The sequence below is a fragment of the Caenorhabditis briggsae genome (genome assembly GCF_000004555.2).
Source record: "Caenorhabditis briggsae complete genome, chrIII, whole genome shotgun sequence".
NCBI classification, from domain to species: domain Eukaryota; kingdom Metazoa; phylum Nematoda; class Chromadorea; order Rhabditida; family Rhabditidae; genus Caenorhabditis; species Caenorhabditis briggsae.
The window spans coordinates 4808480-4830937 of NC_013490.2; the positions used below are offsets into that span (position 1 = coordinate 4808480).

Below are 22458 nucleotides of genomic sequence, written 5' to 3' on the forward strand. Positions count from 1 at the left end.
GATCCTAGTACCAGTAACAGGAAGGGTAAATGCATATAGTCTGGAAAGTAAAAAAAAGTAATTTTGTGGTAAAAAATTTCAGACCTGTGAAAAAGCCGGTTCCGGTGGCGGAAGGTCCCACCACGCACAACTGCAGTAACCTAAAAATATTTTATTTTCCGTATTTATTTTCTCGCTTTTCATGTGTTTTCGGCGAGTTTTTTGTGATTTTTTCCCCCGAACAAATCGGAAAATGAATATTTTATAGTGAAAAATTGATTAAAAATGCACAGAAATCAAGAAAATAAATACTGAAAATAACAAATATATTAAGTTACTGTAGCTGTTGTTTTGGCCCCTTCAGCTCCGTCCGCAAGTATGGTTTTTTAATTGAAAATTTATAACAAGTTGAGTAAAATAGAAGCTCAACCATTGCTTGAATTTTGAGCTCAATCATCTCGATTCCTTCAGAAGATATCTAAATTGTTCCAACTAATAAAATGTATATCATAATATCACTAATACTTTATCAGTTGACAGATTTTTGACATCTTTCACAAGAATCGAGATAATTGAGCTCAAAATGCACGTATAGGTTATGTTTTTATTAGAGAAAATATGTTCAGTGCTCAAATAATTTCAGAAACCAATTTTCAGTATCTCTGCGCCCATGCTGCACACTTCATCGAAGCTACGAATCCACGTTCACTTTCAGAATCCAAGAGGACCGTGAGATCCTTGGATTCCCGATTTCATCAACTTTCAATCGCTTGTGTCCGGACAATATTCCGGATTGTGAACAACCACCGAAATGGAAAATCGTGTACAAATAATTTTAATCTGATTTATTCTAAAAAATTCCAAAGTTGCCTTGAACCAAAAAAATACTGATCTCTCTTTTTCATAATAACAACTAATAATAAACTTTTGGTCATCATCATCATCTCTGAACCGTGTCGTCGTCAGCCATCCCAATGCATTCCGCAACACTGCTTCCGAATTAATGTCCTTTGTACCGCCCGTTCGATGGTCTTTTCCTTCTGGCCCTAGCCTTCACTTTCTTCTGTTTTTTTTACTTTGTTTTCTACGACATTTTTTCTTTGTTGTGAAATTCTTAAAAGACCAAAAAATATTCTATTCCCAGAATTTGCTAGTTTTTCTATTTTTCACTTATACCAAAAAAAGCTTGCTCCAACATTGAAAATTCTAAACATGATACTCTGGGATTACTAATTCTCAAAATTTCCCATATTTTGAAAAAAAAATCAGCGAAAACGAATGAAAATGAGCCGATTTTCAGCGATTTGAAGTTTTCCTGAGGCTAACTGAGTTTTGTATAATAGTTTGTAGTGTCAGCCTCAGGAAAACTTCAAATAGCTGTAACTCAGCTCATTTTCATTCGTTTTCAATGATTTTCAGTTTAAAACGACGGAAACGTTTGAGTGAATTTTTTAAAAATACAAAATTTCTCAAATTTCGCACTAAAAATCAGTAAAAATGAATGAAAATGAGCCGACTTAGGACGCAGTGAAGTATCACTGACGTTAACGGACTACAAACTACACCATGTTCTAAGCCTCAGCAAAAGTTGAAATCTCTGTAGCTCGTTTAGTTGTTGAGCTATCAAAGTTGTTTTTAGTGGAAAGTGTATCAAATTTTATTGTTTATTTTTGTCCATAAAAAACCCCCTTTTCAAATTCCATAGTTCCAAAAAGTTTTGATGTTCAGCAAGTTAAAAAAATCCACTTTTTGACAGATACTTCTCTCTTTCTTTTTTAGACAAGATGTCCCTTGTGAAACGTCAAATCTGTCTTCTATTCATCCTCTAAACTTCTCCTTTCTTATATTACGAAATCTTAGAATCTCTAAAACGAACTCTCAGTTCGGACAACTTTCGAAAACCAGCGCAACAACCAGTTTCTGTGTTTTATGTCATTTTTTATTCTGCTCTTCTTCTCTCCAAATGTTTCTCTAAAAAAACTTTTTAGTTGCATAATATTCAAATACTTCTTTCTCTCTCCTCCCATACTTCTCCTCTTTCCTTCACTAGTAGGACTGACACGGAGGGGTTTTTCTATTTGTCCTTCTTTCACTTTTCCCATTTTCGAAGATTTTTTTACTTTCCGTTTTTCCCCTTTCTCCCTATATTATTTTTATGCAACAGCCTGCTTGATATGCTTACCATATATTCTACGTCAGCTCAGCTTCTGGAAAACAGTTAAAAAAACAATTCTAAATAGGATTTTTGAATTAGTTGATTGAAATCAGCTCAATTAGTATGAGCTTTGCAAAAATATAAAGCTAGGATAGAGTTTTCAGCTGATAATTTTTTTTTTATTGGAAATTGTATTAGGTTGGCGGGAAAGTCTTTGTCACTTTTTCAATAGTTTATTTCTCAAAGAAAAAATAACCGAATAATTAATTATATTGTCCATCATTATCAACAACATGTCTCCAACGTTCCCTCAATTTATGGATTCCATTGCGGTAGAATCCAGCCGGGCGTGAGGCAAAGTATTGTTTGAGTGCCGCTTCGACCGCTCCACGGGAATTGAAGCTTCTTCCTTCGAAGGCACGTGTCATATCGCCAAATAACCAATAGTCGGAAGGAGCAAGATCAGGAGAATACGGGGGGTGAGGGAGAACATTCCATCCATATCCCATCAGCTCCTGCTTCACTTGTTTCGAAACATGTGGGCGAGCGTTATCATGTTGATAGTACACTTTCTTGTCTTTCAGGGCCGAACGGTCGACTGCTTTCTTGAGGTTTCGTAGTTGAGTAGTGTAGAGGTCTCCAGTTATTGTTTTGCCCTCGGGCAGAAGTTCCCAGTAGATGGGGCCGTCCACTCCCCACCACACAGAGAGCATAACTTTTTTCGGATGAAGGTCGGGTTTGGGGACATCCTGTGGGCTCTCTCCTTCTCCAACCCACTGGGATTTCCTGTGGTGATTATCGTAGAAGACCCACTTCTCATCTCCGGTTATTAGCCGGTCCAGCCATCGATCGCCCGCGTGGAGAGTGAGAAGAGTAATCGAATCGTCGACTCGGCGGTCAAGGTTGGCTTGAGTCAGGTGATGACGTATGAATCGACCAAAAAGTTTTCTCATTCCAAGAGACTTCAAACCTTCAAGGACTGTGCTATGGTGAACTCCGAATGTGACAGCTAGTTTACGGCTAGATTGAAATGGATCCGATTGCAATGCGTGCTTCAGCTTGTCCAAATCCAACTCACGGGGTCTCCCAGAGCGATCCTTTTCATCGAGCGAGAAGTCATCTTTTTCGAAACGATGGAACCAATTGCGAATAGTATTGTAGTGAGGGGCATGTGTGTTGTACACATTCTTCAAGAAAGATTCCGAATCCTTCATCGTGGTGTGAGATAGGAAGAGGTAAATCAAAACATGTCTGATGTGAATAGCAGTGGGAACAAACATATCGTTTCAATTACAGATGAGGAGCAGGGAAGGAAATGGGGACTTGTTTATATGGAAGGTTCTTATCACCTTGTTATTCACTAGAGTCGATATCATACACAGCCTCCATATACGAGAACAGTGATTAAACAAACAGAGTGACAAAGACTTTCCCGCCAACCTAATATTCCGAAGAAGTATTTCGCTTGGAACCAAACTACCGTGAACACTCTAATAGAATACCAAACAAACCGTTATTTTTGAGCTCAACTTTTCTCGGTTCCTATCAAAAATATAAAAAAGATGTCAACTGATGAATTGCTTATCATAGTATCCCGAACATTTTGTCAATTGACATATTTTTGATATCTTCTGCAGGAATCGAGATGATTGAGCTAAAAACGGACAGTGTGGGAGCCCTCCTAGTACAAATTGCACGGAAATTATAGAATTGAAAATTAGATGCACTTCCGAAATGTTATTCAAACAAACTTGCACAAAACAGTCACCGCTAACATGAAGACATTCTGCATTTGTTTAGGACTGAACATTTTCTGGAAAATCGGGAATAATCTAATAATTTTTTTCAAAACACAAGGATATTCAAAACAAGAGTAGAACATTTTGAACATAGCGATGATTGCCCGGTCTAAAGTTTGTACTAGCATAAAACTTGAGTAAAGCCTTGTACTGGGCTCAAATTTGGAGAACAAAAATACAAAAAACTCATCAGTAAACTGACCAAGTTTCAAATTATTAAATCAACTTTGAGCTGAATTATCGCTTGTCAAAGTTGCCTTATCTCATGAAAATCACAACAAACATTACGCCGTTCATCTTTGAACAATCACAACAATACCTGGACTTGAGGAATCGCTTTGAAAATTTATGTAGCTTCAAATCAAACGTAATATTGTATTTCTACCAATTTTAGGGCTTCCAAAACACTTATGTCTAAAGATATAACCATTTTTATCAGCCAGGGAAATTGTGCGCCACCCTGTATGGATATTCACCCTGTATGGTATTGAGAAGTCAGCAATCAGAAAGTCATGAGGTGTCCTATTTTTGATTTTGACACCATCCCTACAAAAAACAGTCCCCTAGTTCTTATTGGAAGTAAACATCCTATTTGCTCTTTTCTTTCTCACGAGTTCATTGACCATTGGCACTTTTCCATAAAAGAAAATACACCCTTTTGACACAAAAATACTTAAGAAAATTCTTCTTTCCTTCTTCTTTTCTTCATTAGGCTGATTAAATTTGTGTGTGACGGACGGACGGACGGAGCTTTTTGAGTGAAAAGAAGACGTCGTCCGAAAGAAAAAAAGAAGGAATTCCAGAAGACGCGTGACATTGACTCGTGCGGGATGCTCTTCAATAATTAATGAGATGAAATGGTAAAGAAAAGGATGGAATTGAAATGAGTTGATTCTGATTCGGTCGCCTCTTAAGTCCCTTGAGACGTTTCGAAAAGATAGAATAGCGAGTATTTTTGGCTTTTAGTTTGCTCTTCTGGACTTTTCTTGCAGAAATTGTTGCAGATTTGAATTTCTTTCCCGATTTAGTTATGTGCTTTTTTGCTTGGGGATTTTCTCGAAAACCCAACTCAGTTCGTTTTCAGTATGAGCTGATTTTTCTTGGCTCCCATGCAAGATATCAAAAATGTGTAAACTAACAAATCGCATTTGATATTGCGATAAGCAATTTATCAGACCACTTTTTGATACCTCTTTTAGCAACCGAGATAATTGAACTCAAACTTGACAGTGTGGGGGCCCATCTATTAGGGGTTTTACTGTCTCTTACAGTTTAACGTTTCAAAAACCATAAACGAAATCAATAGTAATTTTTTCTGATTTTGTCATTTACTTAATTTGGAGCAGGTGACCGGAAAACAATCATTCTTCGAATCAGACTCGATTGGCACCTAGAATGATTAAAAATACGTTTCAGATTTCTTAGTCAGAGCTTCATGTGACAGGTGATATGATTTTTTCAAAATTCCTGACTCTTTTTTCTAGAAACTCGACCCGCTTCACTGCTCGGAAGATATTTCGAAAGTGATCAACTAAAAATGAAGTTGCTATTGCTCCGATATTTTGTATTCTTAAAAATCATGATTTCAGATTTCTGACTACCGTATTTTCTTTAATAGAAGCCCACCTAACTTTGAGGTCAATTATCTCGATTCCTGTGAATGATAGCAAAGTTTTGTCGACTGGTAACTTGTTTATCATATTATCACAAATATTTTATGTGTTGAAAATTTTTGATATCTATTACAATAATCGAGATAATTGAGCTCAAAATCGCCAGTTTTGGTGGGGATCTATCAGAGCAGCATCGCAGAACAAAGTCGTTTCCAGATGGAATGCGAAAATTTTGCATTATTCAGTTTGATACCGTATTGTCTTTAAGCTCACTTTAATTCTTTTGAATCCATCATCTAATATGAGTCTGATTCAAACAAAAAATTAGCTTTGATCATCATCATTTCTCCTTATCCCCTCCCTCAATTTATCTTCCAAAGCCTTGATCTTTTTCCAATCTCCCAAAAATTTTCAGTTTATCGGATTAATGAACATTGTGATTCAGAAATCGTCGTTTAATCTCTTTTTTCAAATAAATCCCCCAACACCTTCTTTTTTCTTCTCTCTTTCCATTCTCAAAGAGCACGCTTCGTTCGCTTCGAAATCCCTATTTTCCCATTGGTTGTCATGGTTGCTAATCATCGTATCGCAGCAGCATCCAATGCACTTTTATCATCTTTTTCGTCAGATAAATAATGAGAAGCCAGCTGTGAAGTTATTGTTTCAAAATCTGGAATTAGGGATCATAGAGATTTGGAAGGAAATTTGAAACAAGATTCCGTAGATTTACAGGGTGGCGCAGAATAACCCTGACTGATAAAAACGGGTATATCTTTAGACATAAGTTTCTTGGAAGCACGAAAATTGGTAGGAATATATTTTTACGTCTGATTCAAAGCTACTGAAATTTTCAAAGCGATTCCTCAAGTTTAGGTGTTGTTATGATTGTCCAAAGACGAACGGGGTAATGTTTTGCCGTTGTGATTTTCATCAGCCCAAAGTTGATCTAATCAATTGAAATTTGACTAGTTGACTGATGAATTATTTGAATATTAGTTCTCCAAATTTAAGCTCAGTACAACGCTTTATTCAAATTTTAAGATAAAAACAAACTTGAGTCCCAGTAATTATGCTCAACCCTATAGTTTTCGGCATTTTTCGGCGCTAAATTGACAACTTTTGGCTCTAATCTCACTAATTAACCTCGTTTTCAAACAAAAACTGTTCTCTTGTTGTTTTCTCTATCTTTATCCATTTTTCCGCATTGCTCATCCCGTTTTGAAGTGACTCTCAAGTCAAGTTGCTTCCATTTTCGGAATACTACTATTCACAGCACATTTATTCTATTCGTTCAATATCAGGTTTCACTTGTTAATAGAGATTGATTAGTTTAGGAAGAATGAATAAGTGTTCTTTTAATGTGGTTAGAGAGAAAGCGGGCGTTATAAATGGCTCTAATTTTCAATTGAGTTTATTTTCTGTTCACTTTGGATTTGTAGATTTTTTGCATGCTACCTGACGTTGGAAATATTTCAAAATTAGGTTTTCAGAGAATATTCTAGATGTTTCTTAGAGTAATTCTAAAGAAATAAATTGGTATATTGTCGAATTAAAAAAAGTGACACCTGAAAATTTGAAAACTTTTGCTTTTTTGATCTACGAAAAAGTGCGGCAAAAACGTAATATTTCAGAATTTCGGCTCGTTCGAGCAACTTTCGCGTTTAAGTTTAGTTTTTTTTGCTGAAAAATAGATTCTAGAGTTGCTAACGATCATTTTTATATCAAGAAATCAAAATTTTGTTCAGAAAATCCCACTAAATTCAAATAAATAAATTTGTGATCTACAGTATCCGTTTTCGCTCCCCCCCCCCCTCGTAAATCGACACGAGCGCCGTCTCCGAGATTTTCAGGTGTCACTTTTTTAATCCGACATTAAATACTGAATTTAGTTTTTTTTTCAGAATTTTCGAGTTTTAGAATTTCTGGGTTTCTAAATTTCTTAATTTCCGAATCAGTTTTGATTTTCGGGATTTTAGAATTTTAGAATTTTAGAATTTTAGAATTTTAGAATTTTAGAATTTTAGAATTTTAGAATTTTAGAATTTTAGAATTTTAGAATTTTAGAATTTTAGAATTTTAGAATTTTAGAATTTTAGAATTTTAGAATTTTAGAATTTTAGAATTTTAGAATTTTAGAATTTTAGAATTTTAGAATTTTAGAATTTTAGAATTTTAGAATTTTAGAATTTTAGAATTTTAGAATTTTAGAATTTTAGAATTTTAGAATTTTAGAATTTTAGAATTTTAGAATTTTAGAATTTTAGAACTTTAGAATTTTAGAATTTTAGAATTTTAGAATCTTAGAATTTTAGAATTTTAGAATTCTAGAACTTTAGAATTTTAGAATTTTAGAATTTTAGAATTTTAGAATTTTAGAATTTTAGAATTTTAGAATTCTAGAATTTTAGAATTTTAGAATTTTAGAATTTTAGAATTTTAGAATTTTAGAATTTTAGAATTTTAGAATTTTAGAATTTTAGAATTTTAGAATTTTAGAATTTTAGAATTTTAGAATTTTAGAATTTTAGAATTTTAGAATTTTAGAATTTTAGAATTTTAGAATTTTAGAATTTTAGAATTTTAGAATTTTAGAATTTTAGAATTTTAGAATTTTAGAATTTTAGAATTTTAGAATTTTAGAATTTTAGAATTTTAGAATTTTAGAATTTTAGAATTTTTGAGTTTTAGAATTTTAGAATTTTTGAGTTTTGAATCATTGAATTTCTGAATTTTTGAATCATTGAATTTCTGAATTTTTGAATCATTGAATTTCTGATTTTTTGAATTTTTGAATTTCTGGCTTTGTGAATTTTTGAAATTTCAAAATTTTTGAAATTTTGAATTTTTGAAATTTATGAATTTTTAAAATTCTGAACTTCTTTTCTGAAATTCTGAAACTCTGATATTATGATTTTTTTGAGGTTCTGAAGAATTCGAAAATTTTGGTGTAATCAGATTTTTGACATTCACGATGTTCTGGAAAAAATTCAGAATTCATGTTTGAACCTTTGAGAAGATTCTGACTTCTCCGATTTTGTGATTTTCCTTACTTCTTCTAAAAATCCTGCCCTCACCACGATCTCTAATATCCCATCGCACATTATAACATTAAACTTTGCTTTCTTATCTCCAAACTTCCGCCTGGCAAATCACAAAAATTGTTGCTAATCTTAAGATATCAAAGTTCATGAATAATGTTTTGACACGCCTTCATGTATGCTTCCAGCTGATCCTATTAGTAATCAAGTGAGCACCTCTCTGCGTCTCTGCGTCTCTTATCTCTCTAGTTAATTCGATCCTAGTTTTATCGCTTCACCTCAGACGTTCTTCTTTTTTTATCCCCTCTATTTTTCATTTTCGTTGCTCCATTTCTTCTTTTCCTTCTCCGAAACACACATACGAAGAAGAAGAAGGGGTCAGTAGTGGTGGTGTGGCTCTGTGTGTGTGTGTCTTAATGAGAATTCTATAGTTGTAATCGTGTCTCGTTTCTCCATCACTCTATTCTATCCACCCGCGCTTCAGCCGCCCCTTCCACCATTTCTGGATTCTTCTCTTTTTCTCACCCAAGCTCTCTTTTGGAGCAGCATAGGCATACACACACCATCGCCTTCTTCTTCTTCGTTTTCACGATCACCAAGTCTCCAAACAAGGCGCACTTTGTCTCTTTTTTCTCACACTGAATCCAAAGGATTCAGGAATCACATGGTGCAGGTTTTTGGTGAAGCTTAAGCAAGTGCTATTGACTGAAATGTATACTGTAGTAAAATCTGTAGTTTGAGAAGAACCTGAAAATCAGGATTGTTACAAATCTGAAAGATTTTGATGATTTTAGAGCCTATTTAACTTTTTTCCCCCATTTTCTTTATAATTTTAGTCTTTCAAATTTCATAAAATGGTCATATTTAAGAGTTTGAGAGTTCCAGAAAAAACGAAAATCAGAATCTCAAAATTTTTAGCTACAAAACTTTTTGAAAAATCTCAAAATTTTTTAACTATCAGAATCTCGGAATCCCCGAATCCTAGAATCTCAGAATCTCGGAATCTCAGAATCTCAGAATCTCAGAATCTCAAAATCTCGGAATCTCACTATCAGAATCTTATTATCTCAAAATTTCAGAATCTCAGAGTTTCAAAATTTTAGAATTTCAGAATCTCAGAATTTCTAATTTTCAGAATCCGAGAATCCGAGAAACCGAGAATCTCAAAAAATCGATTTTCTATAATTCTTAAAAAGCCAAAAATGATGCACTCCGTGATTCCAAAAATCCAGAAGTCTCAATTTTCAGAAAGACCGGAAATCCTGAAGCTTCGAATTCTAAATTCTGGATTCTGAAAGGTCGAATTGAAATTTGAATTTCAAAATCTTCAAAAAAATTCCAAAGTTTCAAAAGTAGCCTCTGAATTCAGCATTTAAAAAAAATTTCCGTTTTCGACACTCCAAAATCACTCGAAAAATTAGAATTTCAGAATCTCAGAATCTCAAAAACTCTGAATCTCTCAACTTTAAAGCTGATGATTTCGAAATTATAGAAACCCAGATTAAAATTTTTCATGGCATTTTCAATTAGCTAAAACACTATAAATCTCTTTATCTCTTCACCTCTTTGTTTTATATGCTATTTCTGTGCAACCCTTTCCATAAATCGACACTAGGATAAGAGGGGAACATGTCTCCAGAAGTCGTAGAAGAAAAAAAAAGAGATGTCGTTTTGGCACAAGTTGATGACGTCGTTGAGCTATGTGCTGCTTCTCCATATCTATTTATTTTTTCTCTTATTTTCTCGGCTCCTTTTTGTCGTCGTCGTCGTAGTAGGCCCATTACAATACCAAACGGGAGAGAGGAAATTAAGAAAAGTGCAGTGTTGGCTGACACAGGAAATGAAGAAGAACAAAAGATGAGCTTCTTCTTCTTCTTTTCTGTCAAATGAACATTCACTGAGTGATAAGATGTCACTGAGCAATCTCTTCTTCTTCTTCATCTCAAAGAGTTATGACTCGTTTCCAACTCTCTCTCGGAGCCAAAGAGCACCTGTCTTTTCACTCTTTTCATTCATTTTCCTTCCGCTCCGGTTACCTTTTTCTTCTTTCAGGTAAGGACTTTTTCCCACACAGAATTAGAAAAGGAAACCCGGAAAATTCTAGTTTGAATTAATGTGAACATAGTTTCAAATATTCCGAAATTCCGAAATTTTTAATTTCTGAAAACCTGCATTTCTAAATTTTCGAAACTATTATGTTCTGAAATTCTGATTTTTCGAAATTCTAGATTCTGAGATACTGAGATTCTGAGATACTGAGATTCTGAGATACTGAGATACTGAGATTCTGAGATACTGAGATTCTGAGATTCTGAGATTCTGAGATTCTGAGATTCTGAGATTCTGAGATTCTGAGATTCTGAGATTCTGGGATTCTGGGATTCTGAAATTCTGAGATTCTGAGATTCTGAAATTCTGAGATTCTGAGATTCTGAGATTTTGAGATTCTGAGATTCTGAAATTCTGATATAATTTTGAAATTCTGAAATTCTGAAATTCTGAAATTCTGAAATTCTGAAATTCTGAAATTCTGAAATTCTGAAATTCTGAAATTCTGAAATTCTGAAATTCTGAAATTCTGAAATTCTAAACTTCTAAAATTCTAAAATTCTAAAATTCTAAAATTCTAAAATTCTAAAATTCTAAAATTCTAAAATTCTAAAATTCTAAAATTCTAAAATTCTAAAATTCTAAAATTCTAAAATTCTAAAATTCTAAAATTCTAAAATTCTAAAATTCTAAAATTCTAAAATTCTAAAATTCTAAAATTCTAAAATTCTGAAATTCTGAAATTCTGAAATTCTGAAATTCTGACATTCTGTGATTCTGAAATTCTGAGATTCTGAGATTCTGAGATTCTGAGATTCTGTGACTTCTACAAATTTGAACTTCTGAATTTCTAAAAATTTTGAACTTCGAAATTCTGATTCTGATTTTTTGTATACGCTGAAGAAAGCGCTTTCCTATGGATTCTTTTTTCTCCAACTTCCGAATCTGTCCTGAATTTTTTTCAAAATTTTTAAAATTTATCTTTTCCTCGTTTTTTTCTCATCTTTATGATTTTTTTTCAATTTTAAAACTTTCTCTACAACCGTAGTTTGATCTCCTTCTTCTCCTTTTCCTTCTTTTGTTTTTACTAAAATCGTACCAGCTCATGATTCATTTTTCTTCAAAAACAAAACAAAACTTGAATTTTCGTTTTCGTTTTCCCAAAAAAAAAGTTCCAAAGTTCGCAAAATGACCCGCTGAGATCTCCTGCTTTCACGACACCAAAACTTTTCTGTGTTGATCATTTATCATTTTTGTTTTCTTCGTGCTCCACTGGAAGAAATACAGTAGGAAGAAGAGAGACGGAGAGAAAAACAATGAGAGAGATTGAGAGACGCAGAGAGAAGATACTTGTTTTCTCTGGGACCACTTGGACACTTTTTCTTCTGTCTGCTCTTGCTCAGAGTTCTGTAGTCTTCTTTTTTTTCTATTTTTTCAATTAACAATGACACTGACAATTAGATCTCTAACTGAGCAAGAACGCGCACCTTGTTTTTCTTCTTATTTTTCCATTTTTTGATATAAATTCTGAGCTCCCCCACACACCAAATTGAGTGTCTTGTTTTCCACCCCCATTCGTTTTCTTCTCTTGTTCTCTCAAAAAGAAAAATCAAGCATTTTTTCAGGGAGGCAGAACAAAAAACAACCGACTCTCAAGTAGGCAAATTGACTCACTCGTTCTCGGAAATTTGATCTCTTCACTTCTTTTGTCCGTTTCTGGACAAGAAACAGTCAAAACGACGACAACGGCAATCAGCACGACGGTTGCGAACTCTTCGGAGACGCACGTCTACACGACGGCTTCTGGATTCGGTTCGGGTAGCAATTTTTGGGCAACGTCGACACAATCCATGCGGTGCAATGATCTTAAAGTAAGTTGTTTTGTCTGAAAAAGATGTCGTGGATTGGATATTTTAACCCTATTGAGAACCGAGATTCTCAAAATTTCAGAACTAAAGAGGTTTAAAATTTAATAACTGAAAAAACTGAGAACTGCTAAAAGAGATATAAAACCATCAACTTTGAGCTCAATTATCTCGATTCAACTGATAAAATATTTTTGATATTACGATGAATTGTTTATCAGTTGACAACTTTTTGATATCTATCACAGGAATGGAGATAATTGAGCTCAAAGTTGACCGTTTGGGTGGGCTTCTATCAGAGCATTAATGGTAATAATGAATCTTTTGTTTTTGTATATTCCAAACATACTTTTAAAAAGTATCATCCAAATCTAAACATTTTATTTTCAAATAACGCAATTTTTTGAAATTTCTTTTGGGTAAAGATTTTGAAAAACCTGATTGACTTGCCAACAAACAAAAAACTACTATAACTTCTTTAATATCCGTCATCTTGAAGCTAATTTATCTCGCTTCCTGAAGAAGATAAGAAAAAGTGATGGACAGACAAAATGTTACTGACATTGTGCTAACCATTTTGACGACTTTTTGATATCTTTCAAAAGAACCAAGATGAATTGGATCAAAGCTGAGGGACCCTGCAAATATTAGCCGACTGAAGGGCGCCCCAAACTTCGAGTCAATGTTCTCGATTTCTGTGTAGAATATCGAAAAATTGTCAACTGATAAATTTTTTACCACAATATCATCAATATTTTATCAGTTGATAAGTTTTCACTATATTTCACAGGAATCGAGAAAAAATTTGCTCAACGATGGGTGCAACTCTGCATTAGAGGTCTTATGATAGATTGATCTAGAAAATCTAATATCTATGCTTTTCAGCGAGCTGTGGAAGATATAGTTCTCCGACCAGACGAGAATCGCATTCAAGACCTCCACCATCGTGATACCATCGCTGCTTTGGATCTCTGCCAACTGGAAACTTCCACGTCTTCAGCCCCACGCCCAGATGAAATCACTGCATCTGCTATGAATGCGTGCTCTTGTTCCAGTGAAATCGTCGGAAGTCAAACATCATCAACAGTAACAGCTGATTCTTCTCGTCCACCTCCTCCACTATGTGCCAGTTCTTCTTTGGATGCTATAATGTTCCGCCAACAGCCGATTCCATCTCATAGGCATTCGGCAAGTGGTTCTCGACGACAATCAAGAGTTTACTCAAATTTACACTCGAAACGGAAAAGGAGTAATTCGCTGACAAATTATAATAAGGGGTTGGTTAAGTTTCTTTAAATTATTTTCTCAAAATCGAAAACGTTTCAGCCAATCACTATCTGTATCTCTACCACCATCGGCTCGCCATACTCCCCATCGTTTTGTAAATGAAGAAGACGCTTTTCGCAGTGAGATTTCAATGATTGAACCCAAAATCTTCTAAAATTATTTTCAGATTCAATCGTCTCTTCTGATTCTCATTCTTCAGTCGCTAGAAGTGATGAATACAATAATGGATACGTACTGGAAGAAGAGGAAATATCTATTGGTGAGTTCTTGTTTATTCTGAAGGTAGAATTCTCTTGGGGGATTGTTGGTCAGCTGAGAAAAAATTGAATTTATATTTAGGAGCGGGAGGGGAGCAATAACAATAACATCACGTTGCAGGTCCTTGTTTATCCTTGACCCATTTTTAGTTTATGTTTATGTTTCAACCAATTTTTAGGGTCATAACTTGAGAGCTGCTAGAGGTATCGGCCTAATATGTTTAAAAATCGGATTCGGGACAACAAATTAAATCTAGTGGGCAATTTTTGTAATGAAACCTTGAAAACTACCCGATTTATCTGAAAAAGTCTGAAAATATGCCTTTTGCAACCGTCGCAAGTTTATACGTCCACTCGAAAGATCAGTACATCACGACCTCCAGCGAAGACGGAGGTGTCCAATTTTGATTCTTAAGAATTTCCTTCTTGGAAACGGGCTTAAAAAATGAAAAATGTAACTTCAAAAATAAATATCCCTGAACATATCGACCAAAAATTATGAAAAATGACAATTTTCGAAAGTGTACTGATTAGCCAGACTTTCGTCTGTTGATCCCTTTCGCCACGTAGAGGCTCAGTACATGAAAGGGAAAATGGGTTTTCACTGGGGGAAAACACCAACACAAAACCCCTGTCTCCGAAGAGACAGTTTTCTAATTTTCAATAGTTCTTTTTCACTGATAAAAAGTTATACGATCGCTATTTATTGTTTTTGTTCATTTGCTTCTTTTTTCTTTGATTGAGTCTTTTGCAAAAGGGGGACGTTCAGTGAAAATGAATTCACCTAGCCATGAACCACCAAACATGGCGACCCTGAGGGCCTTTTATAACTTTTTTCGCATCCGACCCATCGAAAGAAAAAAGTAAATGAAACAATAAACAGCTTACGCAGGGAGCTTCAGAGCAGTTAAAAAGTGCTAGTGAAATTTATCAAACTAATTCAAAAAGTGGGATTTCCCAAAGGATTGTTTTTCAATACGTGGAATTTTTTTCAACGTGGACAGAGGTAGGGGGCGTGACCTAATATTTATTAATTTAGAGGTTTATTGCGTAACGTGTGAGAAGTTTTAAAAACTCGAAAATATAGATTTAGATTTTTTTTAAAAATATAGATTTATTTTTTTAATATAGGTTTAATATAGATTTTTTTAAATATAGATTTACGTAACCCATTAAAAAAAGTGAAAAACTAAGGACGAACGAGTAAAAACTAGGTTGAAACGCGCCGAAGGCGCTCCATCTGTTGTTTTATTTATTGGGCAATTATCTCGGTTCCTATAAAAGATACTCGAATTTTGTCAACTAATAAAATGTTAGCGGTATAAACGGTGATAGTTTTGTCAGATACTTTTTTAGAATGAAAAACATTCATGCTAAGGTTATTTTGGTAGATCTTGTTGAACTTTAACACTTTCACCCAGTTGGATCCGATGCACTGTTGAAAGAAGTTGAGACAACGTACTTTGTGATCTTCGGTAGGTGTCGGAGCTGGGACCAAGATTGCTCTTTTGACGCCTAATCATCTGAGAGACATCTCTAACCCGTCCACTTGATGAATTCAAGTTTCAGCTCCTGGTTGATACGATTACACGACTTCAAAGAGTTTAAAACGACAGTACTGGTCGATGGTTGGAATCTTGAAGGCAGGATTGGAGCTGATCCTGTTATTTTTCCTTAATTTTCGGATGAGAAAACAGTCGATATGACAGTTGATTTAGTTGCTTTCTGATAGTTTTTTGGTCCATCCAGCTGCTCTAACTGCCCCGAGTAAAGCTTTTCTAGCATCAGTCGGCAAAAGAACCCATGACATGATACAAACTCAAAGAAAGAGAAACACTTAATAAAAACGACTTTTTACAGTGATTTTAGTTGTACATAATCAAAATTGTACACGCCCGTCTTTGCTGGAGCTCTTGATCTACTGACCTGAGTGAATCTACTGATTTGAAAGAAACTTGCAACGGCTGCAAAAGACATATTTTCCGACTTTTCCAGATAACTCGGGTAGTTTTCAAGGTGTCATTATGATATCACCAATATTCTACCAGTTGACAAAATTCTGATATTTTGATCACAGAGATCGAGATTCCGTAAAACCTGTATTAGAAGGGCCCTTGAAATTGAAGGTCTTCTCTAATTGAAGTGCCCCCCTAGGGACTCCACGAAAAATACAGTGCGCGTCATAATGATAGCAATACCCCATTTTTTGAGGTTTTCAGAAAAACTAAAAAACCAAGAGAAAAACGGCAAATGCCATTCGATTCAGCCTCCCAAAAAACCTATGTGTCCCCTGAAACAAGTACCAGTCAAGTTTATTAGGACTACAGTAACCAAAAGTCTGTCTGCACACCGCGTCATAATGATAGCACCACCCTGGAAAATGAAAAATCTCTAGTTTTTTTGAGAAATAAATTGAGAATAATTTGTTGGAATTCGTTAAAATAGTATGTTACAGTATGTTTTGACAGTCTACACAAAAATTGAAGTCTCTATTCAACTTTGAGAAAAAATTATTTTCAGACATTTTCGTCATTTTTTGGGTTTTTGGAATAAATCTTGAATAACTTGGCTCCTGGGTGAACTGTTGCGCTGAAACTGACTGAAACTTCGAAAACTAACCTCGAAATTCGATGATTCTGATTTTCTTCAAAAAACTGGATTTCATAAGTAAACATCATTTTTCCGTACAGAATCATAGTTTCAAAGACAATTTTGGTAAATTGGAACATCTTTGGAAAATTTTGCACACATTTGAAAATTTTCAATGTGGAATTTTTTTTCAGTTCAAAACTCGAGTTCAGTGATGAGCTACCAGAGCTCATGAATGCCTTGAACAATTATAACATGATCATGAGCGCATTTAAGATGCTTTTTATTAGTTCCAGCTCGAAATCTTACCCAGGAGCCAAGTTATTCAAGATTTATTCCAAAAACCCAAAAAATGACGAAAATGTCTGAAAATAATTTTTTCTCAAAGTTGAATAGAGACTTCAATTTTTGTGTAGACTGTCAAAACAGACTGTTTAAAGACTATTTTAACAAATTCCAACAAATTATTCTCAATTTATTTCTCAAAAAACTGGAGATTTTTCATTTTCTAGGGTGGTGCTATCATTATGACGCGGTGTGCAGACAGACTTTTGGTTACTGTAGTCCTAATAAAGTTGACTGGTACTTGATTCAGGGGACACATAGGTTTTTTGGGAGGCTGAATCGAATGGCATTTGCCGTTTTTCTCTTAGTTTTTTAGTTTTTCTGAAAACCTCAAAAAATGGGGTAGTGATATCATTATGACGCGCCCTGTAGAAGGGCCGCCCTTCTAATACAGGTTTTGCGGTAATTGAGCTCAAATTTGACGATTCGGGTGGGTTCTATTACAGGAAACTATTAAGGAAATACGTTATTTTTGTCCAGTACTGTAATTTTGAGATTCTGGATGATTTGTTGAATTCTAATTAGTTCCTATCACCTTTTATTTTTGACTAAATATTCAAAATTTCAGTCCCAGGAATACCAAACGATGCTCCACCATCCCTCCTTCATTCGAATCATTCCACATGCTCATCATCCTCTTCTTCCAATCCATTCACTTCTTATCGACAACCAAAACACGAATTCGATGACGATGATATGATGGACTGTGATTGATTTTTTAAAATTTTTTCTCCACAATTATCATCTTCTTCACATCCTTCTTTACCTTTTCATTTTCTCAGAGCTTCCCACTTGCCCTCCGTTTTCTAAACAAGCCATGTCATCCATTCTCTGAAATCTTTTTTCCCGAAAAATTCTGTAAACTCTTTTCTCTTTTTTCCATCAGATCCTCTTCCAGAACCGGTCATTTCTTTCTGATAGTCCCCCGTCTTTTTTTTCTGTCTCTATTTGTCATTTTTTGGCTGGGTTCCCGTTTTCTCTGCTTTTCCTTCTTGTGATTAATTAAAAAATTGCTTTCGAATGTTACTTTTCAAAAAAAAAGAATTCGCCTTGATGCTGGAGAACAAAAAAGTAAAACATTTTCAGAGAAAAAATCGAAATTTTGAATCCAAATGTTCACTTCTTTTATTTCATCAGTGATAGTTTTCAATGAAACGGGAGGGATTCCTAGTTTTACAATAAAAATCAGTGGAAATCAATTGATAAGTAAACCGATCGAATTGATCAATCAAAAAAAAAAACAGAAAAAAATTAGTTAAAGGAGGGAAATTTTGAATTTTAAAATAAATAAAAAACGAATTATTTGACATGATTTTTCTATTTTTTGCAGCGAGTAGACCACTTTGAGACGAAGCCGAAGGGAGATTTTAACACTGAAAAATTGAGAAAAATCAAAAATCAAAACTTTTGAAGTTCGGAATTCTCCGATTTCACAAAACTCACAATTTTCCTATGCTCTCATCACACCTCGAACTCTCTCCACCATCTCCTCCTTCTTCTTTCGATCCTCTTCTTCCAACCGTGCCAACAATTCGTCTTTCTCCTCAATCTCGTGAATCAATCGACGTCTCTCCTCGCGAATCGTCATTAGAAGTTCGTGTTGACGTCGAATACTTGCTGCTTGAGCTCTCAGCAATTCCACTTTCGTCTCGTGGTACTCATTCTCGATTCTTTCCGCTTCCTCCAACGAAAATTGTGGTTTTTGAAGCTCTTCGATCTGTTTTTGAAGTACTCGAAGATTTTGGGAATCTCTAATTTTTCCAGCCAATTCTAAATTCTGAGATTCCAGCTCTTGAATCTTCTGAGCAATCTCCACATTGCTCTCCTTTGCAAATTTGCCACGAAGCTCCAAAAATTTCATTTCCGCTTGTCCCCGAGCGATGTTCATCACTTCCGCATCCAGATTCGACTTAATTGCACCGCTAATTGACCAATTAGCCGTGTCGATTTCCTTATGAACGTTTGATTCTTCGGCAGAGAGAACTTTCTCAAATTCAAATGCTTCTGGAATTGGCTCCTGTGTCTCGGCGTCTTCTGGAGTCAGATAGATGACGTTGACGATGGCGGCGTCGAATGGAGTGACGTGGAATTTCGGAGATTCTGGAAGGGTCTTCGAGACCATTGGAGATGGCGCGGTGCTGCTGCGATGAGCTGGCGAACGGATTGAGGTGTTCTGGAAAGAAAGAATCGATTGTTTGGCTCGAAATTTCCAGAACTTTCTGCCTTACCATTTTGAAAATGTCTCTTCCAATCGATTCACTTGTATTCGCCCCGATCGTCGTATTCACACTATCATTCAACAACGTCGTCTGATTTTTCAGCTTATTCTGACGGAATTCAGCCAACGCTTCTGAAGCTCCGCCCATTTGACTCATCATCGACAGATTCTTCTCCAGTGCCATTCGTCGTGGCGATTCCCGATGCAACGACTCCTGAAGTTGAGAACGACGTCTTCTAGAGATAGAAGATACTGAGACGATTCCAGAGACATTTGAAGCGACAGTGACGTCTTCTGGAGCCATCGTCAGACCTTCTGGAGAAGCTGTAACATCTTCTGGAGCTTCTGAACATTCCATGGATTCCGACGCTTCGATCATCATCGTTTGGATCAATGACGTTTCCGAAACTCCGCCCATTTTTTCAGAAGTATCGGTGAACGACGTCATCTGAATCTTTGGAGATGCCAACGACGTCTTCTGAAGACTATCCACATCCATCGTTGACATCTGATACATCGTTCCGCGTTCACCTTCGACGACTTCTGACGTGATTTCCATACTAACGTCTTCTGGAGTTTCTGACGCATTCTGAATGTCTTCTACACCATTTGACGTCTTCTGAACAACTTCTGGAATCTTCTGAACTTCTGAAATCGTGGAGGATTCTGGATTCTTAGAAGCAGTCACATCTTCAGTGATCGTCGTCGACATCCTCATAGAACTCTGTTGAAGAGATTCTGACGTCTTCTGAACCACGACGTCTTCTGAAACTTCCGACGCCATAGACATCAACATGGAGCTGTGATAAGCGGGATTTTCAGGCTGAGCAGTCTCAGAAAACGTCACATTGTCTGGACAAACGATCGTCGACTCGATTTCCATGCTTTCGTCGAATAGTGGTTTGCCGGGAGTCTGGAAATTTTGAAATCTTGAATTTTTGAAAAAAATGTTTAAGATTTTGCAGAAATTTTCTAGTTTTAGCTTGAATCGCCAAATTTCCAGAGGTTTTCAGTCAATTTTTAGCTCAAAAATTTTAATTTTCACCTTTTTCTCTGCTGCTGGATTTTTGAAAACCGCCATCGTGTCATCTGAAACCCCGACCAGTGTTTGTTGAGTGATATCCATTGCCACGTCATCAAAATTATCCTTGACGTCTGAAACTGGCTGAAGCAACGCCAGCAACGTCATCTCCATGTCAACGGATTCTGGAATCTCTCCTGACGTCTTCTGAACCGTCTGCTGAGCTCTTGTTGGCGTTCTGAACACCGCCATCGTGTCATCTGGGGCGTCAGAATTCCCGATTCCCGTCATCTCCATGTCAACGGATTCTGGAATCTCTCCCGACGTCTTCTGAATCGTCGTCTGAGCCCTTGTTGGTGTTCTGAACACCGCCATCGTGTCATCTGCAACGTCTTCGGCTGCAGTGTTCACAAGCCCCGTCAAATCCATGTCATCGGAGTCCTTGACGGCGGCGACGAGGACAGAAGACATAATTTTTGGAGATTTGAATGCGGCCATCATCTCGTTGCTGGTGATATCCATATCCATAGACATCGACATATTCTGAGAATCCATTGTTGACGCTGACGTCTTCTGAATTCTTGAAGAAGTTGGAATCGCTGGACTTCTGAAGACGCCCATTGTGTCGTCGAGCGGCTTCTGAACGGTGATATCCATATCGACTGGCTCGACGTTCGTTTGATTGAACACGGAAATCTGGAAATTTGGAAAAATTTGAAATTTCAAGCGAACCCTTTGATGGTGTTTTGACAGTCAATTTTGAGTCAAAATTGGCGACTCATTGGGGGAAAACTGTCCCTTTTTTTGCTTTTTGACTCGAAAATTCTCATTTTCAGTTGGAATTTGTAGTACTTTCTGATCGAGAATTCGCTTATTTTCCTGATTTTATGCGTTTTTCAGTCACATTTTTTCCGCTCAGATTTATGATGTTTGCGGCAAATTTTCTCTTTTTTTTCTGATTATTGACTCAAAATGGACGGTTTCTAAAGTCAAATTTTAACCTTTTTCAGATTTCTAACCTGAATTTTCAGCTTTTTTTGCTCTTTCTCTTACCGTATCATCGACCTTCAACGCTCCTTCACTTCCTCCATCAACCGACATATCCACCTCAGCTCGATCTGTCATATTGAAGAGTGCCAAAGTGTCATTGTTGGCTCCTGAAGAACCTTCTGGAACTCTCACAACTCTCTCCACAACTTTTGTCGTCGTCGTCTCAACGGTTTTCTCGTATACACAGATGGTTTTGTCTCTTGTGATATCGAAGAGACGTGCGGTTTCGTCGTAATTCTCCACAGACATATCCATGGATCCGTTGAATGGAGTTTGCGTCTTCGGAGTGACTGGTGTACTGTTTAATCCAGTGATATCCATGTCGAGACGAGTCGTGTGCGATCTGAAATGAAAATTTGGGTTGAAAATGTAAATTTTTAGCTCAGAGGAGGCCGAATGTGAGTCGATTTCAGCTGAAAAATCATCAAAACTGCTATTTTTTCTTATTTTTCTGGCTCAAAATCAAAGATTCTTTTAGAAGGCCTGATTTTTTTTTCTAATCCATACATACGTGGAATTTCCGTCCGAGCTCATCGTATCGTACGCCTTCTCCTTGATCGGCGTCGCATCGATGATTTGTCCTCCAGCACGATCGTAATTTCTGGAAAAAATGGATTTCTGCGGTTTCTAGGGAAAAGTAGTTTTTCTTGAATTTGAGAAATTCCAAAAAACCCAAATTTTCAGCTTACTTGACTTGTTTCAACTGATGAAAGCTGACGCGTCGATTCGTCGCACCGCTTGACGTTGCCACCGTTGTATCCTCCAAAACATCCATTAAGTTCGTTTCTTGGCGAACTTTGAGAATCGAGTTTCGCTTCTTTCTTTGATTGTCCATGGTACAGAGCTGGAAAAAATGGGAAACTCGTCATAAAACGATGACAAAAAGTGAGAAAATCATTGAAACCGGTGAATACAGTGAGAAAATCAAGAAAGAGTGAGTAGAAAATCATTGCAAACTGAAAAAAACTATTCAAATCTTTTTTGGCGCGCGAATTTTTAGGTGCGCAACAGGGCACGCTTGCATTTTTCTCATCTTTCAGAGGGAGACCCCGCAATTTCCGGGGAAAAAAAAAATCGGGGAAAAAAAATCGGGGAAAAAGTGGGCGGAGTCGGGGGCGGAGCCTAAAATGCAACCCTGGCACGGTTTTGCCGCAGGGTTTTTAAGCACAGTTGGATAAAGTCGAGAGCAAAAC

At 36.1% G+C, this 22458-nt stretch overlaps 3 protein-coding genes across 3 annotated transcripts in view; 2 read left to right on the forward strand and 1 right to left on the reverse strand.

Annotated features, from left to right (window-relative positions):
* The window catches only part of Cbr-pad-2, a gene marked incomplete at both ends in the record, with an annotated part of 2938 nt that extends 2126 nt beyond the window's left edge, over positions 1 to 812 (forward strand). The window contains one exon of the mRNA XM_045243703.1: positions 637 to 812. Coding sequence (XP_045091375.1) covers positions 637 to 812 — 176 coding nt within the window. The remainder of the gene's footprint in view (positions 1 to 636) is intronic.
* A 7921-nt stretch (positions 813 to 8733) lies between these two features.
* CBG24616 lies at positions 8734 to 17690 on the forward strand (the record flags this gene model as incomplete). Its single annotated transcript, XM_045243704.1, has 6 exons — positions 8734 to 8760; positions 12259 to 12504; positions 13384 to 13775; positions 13825 to 13904; positions 13952 to 14044; positions 17545 to 17690. 6 exons carry the CDS (start codon positions 8734 to 8736, stop codon positions 17688 to 17690), a joined length of 984 nt encoding a protein of 327 aa, XP_045091376.1.
* Positions 17691 to 18426: 736 nt separating this feature from the next.
* On the reverse strand, positions 18427 to 22100 carry Cbr-knl-1 (the record flags this gene model as incomplete). Its single annotated transcript, XM_002641269.1, has 6 exons — positions 18427 to 19149; positions 19205 to 20107; positions 20240 to 20911; positions 21269 to 21608; positions 21777 to 21866; positions 21955 to 22100. The coding sequence occupies 6 exons, from the start codon at positions 22098 to 22100 to the stop codon at positions 18427 to 18429; spliced, it is 2874 nt and encodes a 957-aa protein (XP_002641315.1).
* Positions 22101 to 22458: the final 358 nt, after the last annotated feature.